This window comes from Ictalurus punctatus, chromosome 24, assembly GCF_001660625.3.
Source record: "Ictalurus punctatus breed USDA103 chromosome 24, Coco_2.0, whole genome shotgun sequence".
In the NCBI taxonomy this organism is placed as follows: Eukaryota; Metazoa; Chordata; class Actinopteri; order Siluriformes; family Ictaluridae; genus Ictalurus; species Ictalurus punctatus.
The window spans coordinates 10,158,566-10,174,913 of NC_030439.2; the positions used below are offsets into that span (position 1 = coordinate 10,158,566).

At 37.7% G+C, this 16,348-nt stretch overlaps 1 protein-coding gene across 3 annotated transcripts in view; it reads right to left on the reverse strand.

Moving 5' to 3' along the window:
- Nucleotides 1–3,142: 3,142 nt before the first annotated feature.
- The window catches only part of LOC108257428 (potassium voltage-gated channel subfamily KQT member 4), a 56,061-nt gene continuing 42,855 nt past the window's right edge, over nucleotides 3,143–16,348 (reverse strand). For 2 of the 3 annotated variants that reach the window (XM_017455185.3, XM_017455183.3), the window contains 5 exons: nucleotides 12,587–12,816; nucleotides 12,384–12,483; nucleotides 6,354–6,485; nucleotides 4,343–4,481; nucleotides 3,143–3,702 (listed from right to left, as the gene is read on the reverse strand). In XM_017455185.3, coding sequence (XP_017310674.1) covers nucleotides 3,499–3,702; nucleotides 4,343–4,481; nucleotides 6,354–6,485; nucleotides 12,384–12,483; nucleotides 12,587–12,816 — 805 coding nt within the window. In that variant the 3' untranslated portion in view covers nucleotides 3,143–3,498. The remainder of the gene's footprint in view (nucleotides 3,703–4,342; nucleotides 4,482–6,353; nucleotides 6,486–12,383; nucleotides 12,484–12,586; nucleotides 12,817–16,348) is intronic. The other variant, XR_006980960.2, reaches the window with a different exon arrangement.

The following is a 16,348-nucleotide window of genomic DNA, read 5'->3' on the forward strand; positions in this document are numbered from 1 at the left end:
AGGGATTGTCTGTAATGTTACACTGGTGATCGAAAACAACTGCCTTTAAATAAGTTTTAAATATTTCATTCATTCATTCATTCATTCATCTTCAGTAGAAGAAGAAGCCAACCACTTAATCCACAAGGTGTGAACACACCCTGGATTCACACACTCAATCACACTTAGGGCCGATGTAGCGTAGCCGATCCAACAATCAGAATGTTGGGAGGACACGGGAGGTGGGAGGAAACAGGAGTACTTGGAGGAAACTCACAGTGACACAGGGAGAACATGCAACAGAGTTCCACAGAGAGCTCAGGATCGAACCTAGCTACCTGTTGCACCCTGTGTCTCCCAAATATTTAGACGTGTGTTCAAATGTGAAATGGGAGGCATGAGGACTGCAGATATGGCCAGAGCAATACACTGCAACGTCTGTAATGTAAGATGCCTGTGCTACAGGGAGACAGAAAGGACAGCTGATCGCCCTTGCAGTGGAAAATTACATGTAACCATGTGTCGCCCCCAGACGTGATGGAGAACTTGCAAATGCCTTGGAGGAAGAGTGTTAAGAAATGTTAAGAAATTTGCTGGTAATAAAAGCAGTTGAATGTGAGAGGACATTTCTTTTTTTTGCTGAGTATATAATATGATTATGTAAATGTAGTGATGGAAAATTTGCACACAGACCACAGTCCTCAAATGTAGTAGTAGTAGTAGTAATAATAATAATGATAATAATAATAATAATAATAATAATAATAATAATGATGATGATGTAGGTGACACATTTCAGTAGATTAAAATATGAAGATATATTTATGTTTCATGGCCCCTTTGTTGTAGTGACATCACCTAGCCACTACCAGTACAGAGCTGTGAGACCTGTGAGAAACATAGTTTTTTGACCGTATGTCTGAATGTTTTGTAAAAAAATATTTATTCACTTCAGTAAATCTTCAAAATGAACATGCTTGGACTCATGTGATGTGCGCACAATTACTGTGTCTCCAGCAGCTCTGATGCCATTACAATTAATACTACTACTACTAGTAATAATCCTGCTTTTTCTTAAACAAAATCGGGCTTTATTCATTCTTCTTTTACAATCATACTAGATTGAACATACATATTGTAGAGCAAATGATCTCGCACATTGGCAGATAACAATCATGTCCATAAACACAATCAATTAATAAAATACAAACGGTAGCTTCATGGAGCTCAACACAAAATCAACAAGAGCCAAATTAATGATATGGCAAGTGAAATGAATTAAACCTAAATGGAAGGAATTCCAAAGATGAAAAAAAAAGGAAGGAAATTAATTGTAAAAAATCAACAAAAGGCTAAACAAACAGGAGAATAAGGCAAAGCAAAATGTGTGTATGTTGTGAGAGGGAGATAAACATTTTTGCCAAGAGCATACAATATCCGAACATGTGTAGGTACAAACATGGATATGTAGAAAACTCCTTTTGGATTGTGTATACTCCAGTTCAGTCCATTTCAAATGATTCATTAATGCCATGACAAGTAGGCCAAAACAATGCTTAGGTCTACCTTTATATCGTAAACACATCCGTCTGCTCTAACTATGAAGATAAGGCATAGAAGTGCTTTTTCCTCTACTTCTCCTGCCATGCTCTTGTTTGACCAAACTGGCTGCAGCATTTTTAATAAAGCTGGATCCCACCTCCCTACATTACATGCATAGATACTGATATGGAGCTCATGCACAAAGACTAAAGTCTTAGATCAATCAATTAATTTTGATTGCTTCTGCTCAAAAAATGCTTTTAAGTCTATATGAGGCAAATATGTAAGACCATAACAATCCCCAGTGGGTTTGACCATTCCTAATTTATCCACTAATGATTTATGCCATTACATGCCTTTTAAAGTAGGGGTAACTAGAGATCTTCATTTAAAAAATAAACAATAAAAGTAGATGTACAAAAGCACATACAGCAGAACCTTAAGTTTTCATTATATTCCAGTAGGGCTGCACCATTTCATTTGGTTTGAATTACATGCAGGATGAGAACAGGTGGCAAGGCACAAAGGAAAGAGGATCTATGGGTGAGAACAGGGTATATAAATCCTCCTCTATGTCTAAATTATAAAAAGAAAGGTATGCTACTTATGCTAATAGTCCTCCTAAAAAGGCCTCCAGACATGCATTACTATTCATGGAGGAATGTTCATTTCAATTCCTATCAGTCTATATATCATTTATTGATTAATTATTCATATCTTTGTAGTTTTGCACAGTGGGCTCTTGAGAGACAACAATCTGAGAAAAACAGAAAGCTTTACCCTAATCTGTGCAGCATAGAAAGCACTACAAGCAGCTAAGAAGTTACCATGGTGTGTGAAAGAACTGCGCGAGAGCCACACCAGACCTAGTTCATTCTTCCCATCATGGGCATGTTTGTTTGGGCCATGCAACAAATAAATCAAGAGTTTATCCTTTGTCCAGCTTTTGACTATAATGCTGAACTTTCCACATCATGAGGTTAAAAGTATGCAGTACATTCAATAGAAGCTCAGCGCCACCTTGTGGCAAAAAAGGATGCTGCATCAGTTCAAAGCTTAAAAGTGAAACAGAGCCCAAAATCTAAAATTCAAACTCTGTTCAGATTCATCTGAAGACTAAAGCCCTACTCTCAGAAAAATAGAATTCTTAGTGAAGTCTACTGTAACAAAATAAAACAACAAAAAGAACTAGTCCATTTTAAGATCTCTGTTGTCACAGCATTGAGAAATAAAGGACAAATTAAATGTGCATAAAATGTAATACACACACTATTTGTGTGTGTGTGTGATTTTAAATAGTTGTGAGAGGTGACGGTAAATGAAACAGTTTTTAGTGGTCAAGTAACAGTGTTCTGTACCCTCTCCTTTGGAAGACTGAAAAGTTAACAGGACATGTTTTCACACACCAAAAAAACCCTCTGCTGTTTAGTTCATAATATCTTATGTGTTTTCCTTCAAATAAAATATCAGTGTTTACCCAAGAATGCATACAGACTTCTTTTAACACCACATACAATGATAATAATAATAATAACAATAATAATAATAATAATAATAATAATGCAGATAAGCACAAAGGGAGACGTCTTTAAGTGAGGGAGAACAGAAAAGGACATGAATATTAAATATGAGGTGTATTTTATGGGACAAATACTGGATTTTGAAAAGAGAGGAACAAACGTCTAGTGCTGATAAGGGACAAACAAACAAATTGTACATTAATAACAATCAAATATTTATGAACATATACATCTTAATGGGGTCGTAACAAGGTGCAGAATCAAGTCATAAAATATTTTAAAGTCATACATCAGTGTAGAGGTAGGCAACGCCATGTCAGAATGTGATAATGGCTGGAGCATTTGAAAGGCTGTAAAAAGGGTTTTTTTTGGGATTTGTCATGTGAGATTTGAAGCTCCTGGCTGCGTGTCCCGTGGCTGCCGGCACAGCTCATCGTTCTCCTGCTCTCTGCAGAGCTCACTCCATGTTGCCGCTGTCTGAATTGGAGATGTTGAGTGTGTTGGCAGAGGTGAAGAGCTCTCGCTGGTCGGTGGGACTGTGGTAGTCAGATGTGAGGTCAGGCTCCAGTAAGGAGGACAGTGTGAAATGGGACGAGCCCTTTTTTAGGCACTGAGAATAAAAGTTCAGCAGCAGGTCCAGCTTGTTCTCAATGGACTGCACCTGGGAGATCAGAGAAAGTCAGTGTTAATGGTGACTGAACATGGAGCATGTGAGTAAATCCAGAAGAAATGCCAGGCACAATAGAACTATCTAATGCACAGGTTCAGTGCCTGGAGTTTCTTGAAAATAAGAAAAAATGAAAATAAATAAGAGTAAGTTCACACAATGGCTTTTAAAGCTGCTGCCACTGGCATCCACAAAGAGATCTGAGACCTGGGCGAATATATACATGGGTGCTGCGGTTTTATAAATCTCACCACGAATAATGAGATGAACAGAAAAGGCAATAGATTTTTTTTGGTATTTTAATGTATAGTATATTTACAGTATATTTTTCCATATGTATACTATATCTCAATAAATGATATATATTATTATATGAAAACATATAGACAGTTAGTCATTTCTGTACTAAACAAATCTATATAATAAGTGATGTACACAGAACTGCAGTGGAAATATGTCCAAATAATGTAACACAGACATCAGTATCGTACTTTACAGCCCCAAAGGTTTTGGAGGATTTTATGTTAAATAATTATTTTCTCAAAATCGTCCTCTTTTTAACAATGAGGCACACAACGGTTAAAACGGTTAATAATTTTAACCCCTTGTGTTCAGAACGTCTTCGTGCCCCTACCTGTTTCTCCACCTTAACGACACGTCCCATCATGCTAAGCTCGTCCAGAGGATCCAGTTCCAGAGGAGTCTTTTCACCCTTTTCTGTCCTTCCCCTTTTATCAGACGGAACAGCACCACGGCCTACAATCTGATCTACTCTTTAGGCAGAAGAATTAGTCAGTGTAGTCTATCATTTCTTTGTGTGTTTTTTATTTATTTATTTGATACTCGATTTTCAATTTCATTTTTATGAAATTAGTGTTATTAAAGATATAGGTTCAGATATTAATCCTTAAATGCATGGGTGTTTCTCAGCTGCTTGCACATACCGTAGGTTGTTAGAAAAATAGCTCTTACAAGTAACAAATATTCCTACAAACAAGCAAACAATTAATAACTTATTAAATAATTTATATATACACTGCCCTCCACTAATATTGGCACCTTGGTAAATATGAGCAAAGAAGGCTCTGAAAAATGGTCTTTATTGTTTAACCTTTTGGTCTTTTGTTAAAAAAAAATCACAAAAATACTCTGCTCTCAAACTATATGAAAAAATTGCAAACACAACACAGGTTTAAAAAAAAAAAATAGTTAAATATAGTTGTGCAACAAGAATTGGCACCCCATGAATTCATATGAGAAAAATATTTGAATATTTGAAGTATATTCCCATAGATATATTACACTGTTAACTACACCTGGGTGACTAGGAACAGGAAACTGTTCAAACATGAGTTAACATAAAAATGAGGTAACACATATATAAGGCCAAATTCCCTTAGACATTCATAACAAATTGTAAAACCAAGGAATATAGCTGTGATGTGCGGAAAAAGGTTGTTGAGCTTCACAAAAATATATAGAATATAGCAAAAGCATTGAAAATGCCCATTTCCACCATCAGGGCAATAAGTAAGAAGTTCCAGTCCACTGGAAATGTTATGAATCAGCCTGGAATTGAACGTGTGTCTATATTCTCCAACATTACTGTAGCTTCAAATGGGATTGGGTTCTATGGTCAGATGAAACCAAAATAGAGCTTTTTGGCAATAAACACCAGAGGTGGTTTTGGAGCACACAGAGAGGTAGACATATGGAAAAGTACCTCATGCCCACGGTTAAATATGGTGGTGGCTCTTTAATGTTTTGGCCCTGTTTTTTTCTGCTGGAGGACCTGGACATTTTGTTAGGATACATGGCATTATGGACTCTATCAAATATCAGCAGATATTAAATGAAAACCTGACTGCTTCTGCCAGAAAGCTTAAAATGGGCCGTGGTTGGATCTTCCAGCAGGACTATGATCCAAAACATACATCAAAATCAACACAAAAATGTCTCATCAAGCATTATAGGAGAAGACGCAGAGCTGTTATCTTGGCAAAGGGAGGTAGCACAAAGTATTGACTAAAAGCGTTCCAATAATTGTTCCACACATATATTTAACCATTTTTTGATAAGCCTGTGTTTTGTTTGAATTGCTTGATTTGTGATTTGTTTTTAACAAAAGATCAAAAGGTTAAACAATAAAGACAAATTTTCACAGGTGTCTTTGCTCATATTTACCAAGGGTCCCAATATTAGTGGAGGTCACCGTGTGTGTGTGTGTGTGTGTGTGTGTGTGTGTGTGTGTGTATATATATATATATATATATATATATATAAATAAAATAGATAGATAAATAGATAGACAGACAGACAGACAGACAGATATTTTGTTCATATCTACTTACAGACACATTATGTCGGGCAATAGAAGATTTATTTGTTTGTTTATTTAGTTTGTTAATTCATTAATTAGTTTGTTCTTTAAAACAATTTTAGCATTTCTGTATTAGTACATTGCTTAAATCCAAAAGGTTATGTATTACTACAGCAGTAGCGGCCTAACTGAGAAAAAAACAACCTGTCAGGTCACAGGAGACCCAAGGTATGCATTTAAGGATTAATCTCAACATTTTTTGCAACTTAAAATGGGAATGTTCTCAGAAACAAACATCACTGCTCAAATTCTTATTAAAACTAACCTCATCTGTAGGCTTTTAATTCTGCCCAGCATGTCTAAGTGTCCAGCTGAATACTGCTCAATCACATCCTTCACATCATACGGTCGTAGTGTTTCTTTAAACTTGCGCTTGGCAACCAAAAACTTCAGTATCCTACACAGAAAGCATAAATAAACACAAATTACAGACAGTTCCAGAAATAAAGTAATAATAATAATAATAATAATAATAATAATAATAACAGGATAAATTATAGAAATAGTCTACAATGTACAGGTAAACACTAAATGTATTAACATATCAGGATGTGAGAGGGAATCCCTACCTCTTCTAACACTCAGCTACCACAACACTCAAAAATGCAATCCATTTATATTCTTCTCTGAATGTGATTGGCTAAGGTGGCACAGAGAGTAGCATTGCCATCTCACAGCTCCAGGGTCCCATATCTCAGGTTAATGTCTATGGGGAGTTTCTGTGCTCCCTGGTTCTGTGTGAATTTCCTTTGGTTCTCCAGTTTTGGCCCATCTCCCAAAAGTGCAAGTAGGTGCACTGGCTATGCTAAACTGCCCCTGAGGTGAGAATGAGTATGGTGCCCTGTGATGGACTGCATACCATTCAGGGTGTAATGCCACTTTGCTCCCTGACACAGGCTTCAGGTTTCCCATGGGGGTTAAAATCCTGCTTCCTGTGTGCATGGAGTTTACATGTTCTCCCTGTGGTTTAGGGGTTTTCTCTGGGTACTCTGGTTTTCTCCCCCAGTGCAAAGACATGTGTTGTAGGCTGACTGGCATTTACAAACTGTCTGTAGTGTGTGAATGTGTATGCGATTGTGCCCTGAAATGGAACCGTCCAGGGTGTCCCCTGCCTTGTGCCGAGAGTTCCCTGGGATAGGCTCCGGACTCCTTGTGTAAGATAAGTGGTAGGGAAAACAGATGGATGGATTTATCATAAACTGTTTCAAATGACTGATCTTTAAGTTTACAAGTGATATTAACATTGCAGGTGCTTTTATGTTAGTAACATAGCTACATTAAATAGGTCCATAGTCTAACAATCTCACAAGATTTGGTTATTTTCAGAGTGTTCTGTATTACACATTCTTTATATACACTGCTTTTGCCAGATGTCTGACATCTTGTCATACTGTAGCTAGAAGAAATTAAACAGTGCCAGGTTGGTCTCTCCCCAGAGCTCCAGCTCTGATGCTAGTTATTGTGCTCATAACACTCATGAAGCTGACTTGACAAAAACAAACAAAACACCCCTAATGTTAGCATTGCCAAGCAGCTGTGCTCAAACTGCCATCTTGCAACATGATAAATTACTCCATGAGAGCGGGATAGATCATGAGTGGAGGGAGGGCTTTTTCCCCCCTTTCAGCAGGCATTTTGCCCTGGGATAATCCTCTGTTAACAAAAATATCCTTTCTCAACGGACAAGGGAGACAGATTCACAGCTCAGCTGCAAAACCATGAGTGGCCAGCAGGGGAAGTGACTGAACTTGGTAAAAACAGCAGTGCTGACCAACATGGGTGAAAAGAAGTCTGTGCGCAGAGGCGTGTTTAAAAAAAGAACTATTGTTTTGCAGGAATAGCTTGCGTGTGCGAGGGGCAAGTGCCGAGCTGTGCATGTTTGCTTGTGTGATGGTAGCTTTTCTGCTGGCGGGATGCAAGAGGAACTGTACAACTATACCTCTGAACATTTCAGCCACCCCCCAAACCCGTGCCAAAACCAAGTTTCTTGATGACTCTTGAGTTTAGCCTGCATTGTCCCCATCTTTTGATTTTGCCGATAGCTGCAAATTTTGCTTGGGTGGGTCTCAGGTGCGGGAAAAAGAGAGGGCAAGGAAAAAGAGAAGAAGAGAGGGAGAAAAGCAAAAAAAGGGATCACATTTATTTGGACTCCCCAAGGGTTTCCATAAAATGCTGACTCTCTCTGTGTCCATGGCAGTGCACTGTATAATGTGTTATACTGTCAGCTCAGCTCTATGCAACATTTTAGCCGCTGCCACTATTAATAGCCCGAAAACAAATGTCGGTAGTTGAGTACTCTGGTATTAAAAGATGTTCCAAAGCATATGTCACTGATAATTGTCTTTCAACAAGATGCTTAAAACCTGGGTATTATTAATTGTACACTAGGAAAATGGCAAAGCACAGATGAGTTCAAGGCCACATGGTACATGTTGGGCTTTCTCCTGCAACACTTTTCTTAAAGTGAAATCTCAGCATTGTGTAATGCTAAAATTAGCCATTTTCAAAAGGACATCAGTCTTTTCCAGGGAGTGTTACATAAATTGCAAAATTGTAGAGCATGTTGTTTCACCAGCAGGGATGCACATGCGAGTATTGCACACCTGGAGCTTTGTACTCTGTGTAGAGTTGTGCACTGTGAAAAAGTCAAGGGTTGCTAAAGAGGTTAGGTAAAAAAAAATGCTGACATTTAAGCTGTGATCATTCCACTCATTTTGTAATTATCTAAGACTAGTTACGACAAAGACATTGCATGTTGTGCCATCCCAGATAGTTGTGCTGTACTGTGCAGGAGTGATGGCAGGATGCACATGCCTGTGCGCTACATGTTTATTAGTGGCTTCCTCGGAAGTGGAGTCAAAGTTTACAGCAAGCATCTTTAAAAAAAAATAAAAAAAATAGGGGGTTAATATAGGTAAAACCAGGTCACTCTAAAACAACAACAAAACAAAAAAAGAACCTGAATTAGAGAAACGTATAAGAAATATATAGCAAGATTTTGAAAAGACCTGGGACAAAATTAAAGGCCTAAATAAGGAACAAAGCTTGCAAGGAGCCAATCAAAGAGAGTTAATGACTACATTTACATGCACATCAAATTCAATTTACGGTGTATAGTTGGGCTGCAGCCATATCCTGAAGATGATATTTATCATATTCAGGCATCGGAATATTCCTGATACATGGTTGTGGTAAGTATGCCGGAGTTTCTATCCCTAAATACCTTGTCTACAGCTAAGCATCTGTTAGTACCCACAATTCTTTGCAGACTGAGCATTAGCGTTAATTTCGTTAATGAAAACTATGCCGACAAATGTTCATCAATGACCTATTTTTCAATGACAAAGACATTAAACTATTAACAATAACTGTGACTATATCAACATGCAATATTGTTGACGAAAAAAAGACAAGACTATGACGCAGTTTAAAAAACAAAAACTTTACCACTTTTTGTCTCTTTTTAAAGGGTGACTGTGTGTGTGTGTGTGTGTGTGTGTGTGTGTGAGAGAGAGAGAGAGAGAGAGATTGGGAACAGGTGTGCATAATTAAAAGTCTGGCAATTGAGAAGGAGGCAGTGTGTTTTTGTTCTGGAAAGTGGAGTCTGGAGTGGCCATGTTTGTAGGCTGTGGTGCATGCTGGGAACTGGAGTTTGATGTATGAGACCTGACACAATGAATGCTATAATCAAATGAAACCAAGCTGGGGACGCTCCTGCTTGAGGTCAAGATCAACTGATTACTGTTAAAACTGATATTTCATATGCGTCACTAAAATAATTTTTAAAAATCCGCTATTTGTTCACTACATAAGGCTTAGATAAGAGAATACGAATTTCCAATAGCAACTAGAAACATCAGTTACCAGAACACATTTGATGTAAAAAAAAAAAAAAAAAACAACAACCAAAAAAAAAAGATGTATCTTACCATAGATTTTAGACTTATGTAGAGAAAGAAAGAGATGATATTTCACAATACATACCTTCAGCACATCTGTCTGGATGGATGATATTTTTAAGTAGACTACACACTGTGATATAAACCATACTGATCTCTCTGGTTGTCATATATCTACTACATATCCCATATCAACAAAATAACAGGTGAATTAAAGAATTATATACCGTTTATGTGACATAAAAATAATTTAAAATTGCCATGTTATTTGAAATGATGAATAACTTGAAGATGAGGGCTTCCTAGCTACAACATGTCCGCACTTCCATTTTTTATTTTTTAATGCCGTCGGTTTCACCGTATCAATTTGAGCCCAAGTCAGATTTAGAAAATGCAGATGATCAAGCAGATCAACCGGAACCAAATTTGCAAGCACGACTTGGGCAGAATGTTTCACAGTGTTAAGTTTTGATTTTGTAACTCTCACCTTTCAGATACCTTGTTATAACGGGTCTCATTTGGATTATGAAATCGACAGACAAAAAGACACAAAATACAGACAGGTAACTGTGTCACGGGAATGTGCTGTACTCTGCACATTTATAGGTAAAAATTCCCACAGCTGAATATCAAAACTTTAGCTAGCACATTAGAAGAGGTCTACAACTGAGCCCTGGGCCACAACACAAAACTCCGCATTTGGACAGTCAATAGCAGATACTTCATAAAATAATCGAACACACTTACAGGCTCTGATTCAGAAGCGCAAGATTGTCCAAGCAAAGTGGGAATTGCCTCACGTTTAAGGAGTAGCGTTTGTGTGTAGCCTGTGTTGTACTCTCCCAGGTTCCGGAAGCTGTAATCCGTAAAATGCGCTAATTCCTAATTTCTTCTGATTTTGGAAGGCTAAACAAAGGGGTTTTGCTTTCGCACCGAAACACACAGCGTCTCCGCGACATGGTGCCTGAATTCACTGAAGCCTCACCTTCTTACTTCATGCCTGCCTTTGGGTGGGATTATGCTAATAGTGCACTTTGTGACGTACACATGTTACGGAAGTAATACCTGGACTTCGATCGAGGTGTTTTGGGCAGGTCTGGAGCAGTGTTCTCTGTTAGATAAAATAAATCCCTTCGGGGGAGACTATGAGCTTTGTGACTTTGCAGATCTTATTCATGCACAAACAGATACATTACACACCCAAACAAAAAGAAACATTAAAAATCATGCTATGACTCCTTTAAGCAAAAAGACTTTAAGCAAAAAGGATGCCATGCCTCTCATATACTTTATCCTTTGGTGAAGTATAGTGATGTTTAAAATGTAAAATACATTTTGCATGGTTAGCAGTGTTCCATCCATGCTTTACAGCTTTCTTACCTCTGACTAAAGGGAAACATTTTCAAATCCATCACTTATTATCCTACTTTTAAAATTATGCCATAATTGGCATGAAAGTATGTTTTTACAGGAGGATAATAATAAATGTGTCCCCCGATGCACAGTTAGCCTAACAGACAGGCTGATTACTACAGCGCAACTACATTTTGTGCAGAACCCTAATACTTGTGTTAATAATAGTTGTAAAAGGTCAAGGCTGAGGAAGCAAATTGAAGCTCTTTGTAATATGCAGCTCATACAAAACCAAAGAAAGCCAAAGTACGTGTTAATTATTATTTTCCTTCCAAATTGGTCCAATTCCCACCCACTAGCTAGCTCTCCCCTTTCACACCGGGGGACCATAAAGGCTAACACGTGCTTCCTCTGAGACACATGAAGCCACCACATCTTTACAAACTGCTGTTCAAGCTACATCACATGGCAGCTGAACACAGAGTGGAAAGCACCAACTGGCCTCTTCTTCAGGCATGAGCTCAGAGGTGCATGATTAACATGTTTTGCTCTGACTGACAGGGGAGATAGTACACAGTAAAATCCCTAGTGTTGAATTCACACCCAGAGTGTTTATATGAGTCCAATGGATGAGTTCTATGAGTTCAACACTGAGTTCAACACTGTGGGTGTTAAATCAACACTGGTGATTTTGCTGTGTATGGCATTACTTTCACCCAGAGAGCATGGTCAGTTACACTGTCTTGGACTCCCAGCCATGGGTGGCTATGGCATCATCGGGGTTTAAAGATAGATCACTTTTCTCTTGTGCATGTTAATTCATTTTAGTAAATTAAATGTTCAGGTGAAGGGAATTCAACTCAAACTATTGTATTGTATGTAAGAACCAGACGACAGTGCTTTGAAATGATTTAATTGAAGAAAGGTATACACAGTAAATGCCTGAAATTGGCAAATAAAATAGCCAGGTCCTGTAATGTAACCTAGAATTCAAAGATCACGCGAAAACATTTGAAAAAACTGACCTTGGCCGGTGAACTCACCTAACTGCTCGAATCAGGGTCTTCACTGCTGGTATGACATCCTCTACAGCAACATCACAGTATGACTTGTCCTCTGTGTTCTCTTCCCCAACTCCCTCCACTATAAGAGAGAAGAATATCATGAGTGAAACCCACATGTTTTTGGTTCAGGGCTTTGGTATGAGGTAGTATGTGCACTGGTCTGTATGATAGCCGGGCTATACCATCTGCGGAAGGGCGTGCTTTCAGCCGTAAAGAAGTGCGGAAACGGGTTCGGTCATTGAAACTCCAGCTTTTCTGCACCTTAGTGGGACTGGTGGCTTCTGACATGTTCTCATTGCTTGGTGATTGACGCACACTCCCTGGTGGTACAGGGGAAGAAGCCTTGCTCCGGAGTGCCTGAGTGGAGCGGGAACTGTTCATCTTAATGCGGTCACGAAATCCAATCTTCCCACTGCCAGGAAATTTACAACACTGTATTCACAAACAACAGCTGGATTTCATTTGATAAGCCAAATTTGTACATGAAACAATTTTCAGTGGTTTCATTTTCACTGCAAAACATTGTGGAGAAATAGTCTAAAACGTAATAATAAATGTATAATTTAGTTAGACGCAGAAGTATTTAGGTAGGAATACAAAAACATAGATGGACAGGCAGAAAACAGCGTTTTAATGTTTTAAAAGTGGCTAGTAGTTCAGAAAAAAAAGTGAAACAAAAACAGAAAAGAGAAGTTTAATCAAAATCATGTGCTGTTATTTGTATATTTTAATACTGTCACAAACAGTTGACAGTCTTTTACCTAAAAACTATTTACATAAATACTATAAAGCTAAATCTAAATACTATAAATCATCCAATTATAGCCAGTGTGTGAACAAAAGTATACCAAATTAATAATTTCTAGCAAAATAATTAATCTTCTTCCCTAATTCAGGGCTCAACTTATCAATCTATATATCCATCTACTTTGTCAGATACACACTAATGTTATAAATTTATCTAACCATAATCCAGTAATATTGTTAGCTCTGCAACTGATTTAAATTAACTGACTTTAAATTGATTTAAATCTGATTTCATACCTAAACATGACAAACTGTAACAGCAGAGTTGTGCTTAATGTAGACAAATGAAAAAGTATCTACCATTGTGATAACCACATTGTTTGAGTCACTGAAAGATTATAATAATCTGCACTCTGCTGGACAGTGTTGTCTTCATGCCACTGCTTCACAAAAATCTACAACTCTACAATAAACAATAGTAAATGAACAAAAGTAATATGTTATAACAATATACACCCTTTACTGGTCAGCATTTTCAATTATTATTCAAATTGCTTAAAGAGCATTAGCAAGCATATTAGGAGGCGGAGCAGCTTCATGTTGCAGGTTAATTAGACAGGATAACGAAAAAGTGCTTAAATGTAGAATAACGTATATCAATTGCCCTTTTCCATGCTTTATGTACAAGCACTGAAAGTACTGCATTACTATTCTTAAGGCCATTAAGCAAAGACATGCACATTACTGATGAAAAAACATACACTGCTGAGACCAAGCTTCACAAGCCAAACTAAGTACATTGCAAATGCAATGTTTATGTACTGCAGAATAACTAGATCATTATGTACTATGATACATTTGTAAATAGTCCCTGTTTTTATATAAAATTACCATGAAATCCTGAGACCAAGAGAGCAAACATCATAAGCCATCATAAGTGAGGTTTGCTGTCTTGGTCTCAGGATTCCATGACAATTCTTCTGTTATAAACTATATAGTTCATGCAAATATTATTCTACCAAAACTTTCTGTTAAGTGCTGCCATAGGGCCATAGTCACATGCAGTTCATCTTAAGTGCATTACATCTTTAATGTGTATGCAGGACGGGTCCAAGCTGCACATGTGGGCCATATGTCTGCCCCAAAAGTGAACACACTGCAAACATCAAAAGATCTCAAACGTGAATCACTGTCAAACATGCATATATGTATATACACATTGCATATGGAAGTATTCCTAAATTTCCAAGCATTCCATTATCATGAATATCTTCAAACATGCCATGAAAGAACTAAGTCTCCCATGAGATTGGTAATCTTGTTGGAAATGCTGGTACTCATATTCAAATAAACCATGAAGAACAGTTTTTACTAAATCATAAAGAAATGTCATTTATTTATTTCATATGAACTCATGGTTTATCTCAAAACTTTCAGCATAGGCAAACCTCAATCTCTGGGAAGTAGCAGAATTATGCTTGTTATTTCTGCTATGCTTCTCACACGCTACATGCCACAATCAGAGATTACTAACCCAGAGCCACCATTCTTTCTCACTTAAAGAGTTGTAGCAATGTGCAAAATACTATAGACAATTTTTTTAGGCCGCTTTATTTATTTATTTATTTATTTATTTTAGATGTGAGCTCTTTCAGAAAAATAGAGTGAGCACCACTCCCCAAAACCCTTGATTTTCTATTTCAGTATACATCTAAAACTAATACAAAATGTTAATCACTTATTTAATAGTAAAATATTGAAAACAAATGATAAATCTATGAATAAATCAATTGTTAGTCATTGGTGAAATTCGAACATGATTTTCTAATGAATTTCTTATCACTATTTGCGTCATTCTTCAATAGTGTTCTGATACCATATACATTCACTGACCACTTTATTAGGAACACATGTGAATCTGTTATTCGTGCTATTATCTAGTCAGCCAATCATGTAGCAGCAATGTAATGCATAAAATCATGCAGATACAGACAAGTTTATGTTCAATCATTAACATGGGGAAAATATGTGATTTCAGTGATTTTGACCTGGGCGTAGTGCTAGATCAGCTGGGAGAATGGCCAGACTGGTTCAAGCTGACAGGAAGGCTACAGTAACTCCAATAACCACTCTTTCAAGTGTGGTGAGCAGAAAAGCATTTCAGAGCTTTCCTGTCGACTAAAACCAGTCTGGACATTCTCAGGTTTCCGCCCGCAGAACCATCGATCACTGGATGTTTTGTTTTGTATTTCTGAGCCATTCTGTGTATACTCTAGAGACTGTTGTGCATGGAAATCCCATCGGTTTAGGAAATACTCAAATATTAGCACCAATATCCATGTCATCACTGAGATCACACTGTTCCCATTCTGATGTTTGATGTGAACATTAACTGAAGCTCTTTGATTTGATGCCTTGCGATGCTGTCACATGATTGGCTGACTGGGTAATTATATGAATGAACAGGTGTATAGGAGTTGCTCATGAAGTGATCAGTAAGTGTATATTTAATTCAAATGATAACACAAGCAAGCACCTAATAGAGTATTAATAGTCATCTCATAATGATTAACACTTTATATTGGCTCAATTAATAGAGTTCTCTATGTATTATTAATCTATGCCCTTTCACTCTACAAAAAGGCTTCTTCAAGCCTTTCAGTGGTTCTTAGCATTCTAAAGGGGTTGCACTTAGAATCTTTTTGAGTTTCACCATAGGTACAAAGCTGTAGATACACTAGATGGCCAAAAGTATGTGGACACCTGACCATCACACACACATATGCGTGTTGAACGTCTCATTCCAAAAGCATGGACATTAATATGGAGTTGCCTCACTTTGCTTTTAAAATAACCTCCACTCTTCTGGGAAGGCTTTCCACTAGATTCTGGCTATTAAGCCTCAGAAGCATTAGTGGGGTGCAATCAGTGTTTCTGTTCATCCCAAAGGTGTTCAGTGGTGCTGAGTTCAGGGCTCTGTGCAGGCCACTCGAGTTCTTCCACTCCAACCTTGGCAAACCATGTCTTCATGAAGCTCACTTTGTGCACAGGAACAGGTTAGGCCTCTTAGATCCAGTGAAGGAAAATCTTAACGCTACAGTATACAAAGACATCATATATAAGTTGTGTGCCTTCAACTTTGTGAAAACAGTTTGGGGAAGAACCCCATATGGGTGTGCCGGTGAAATGTCCATAAA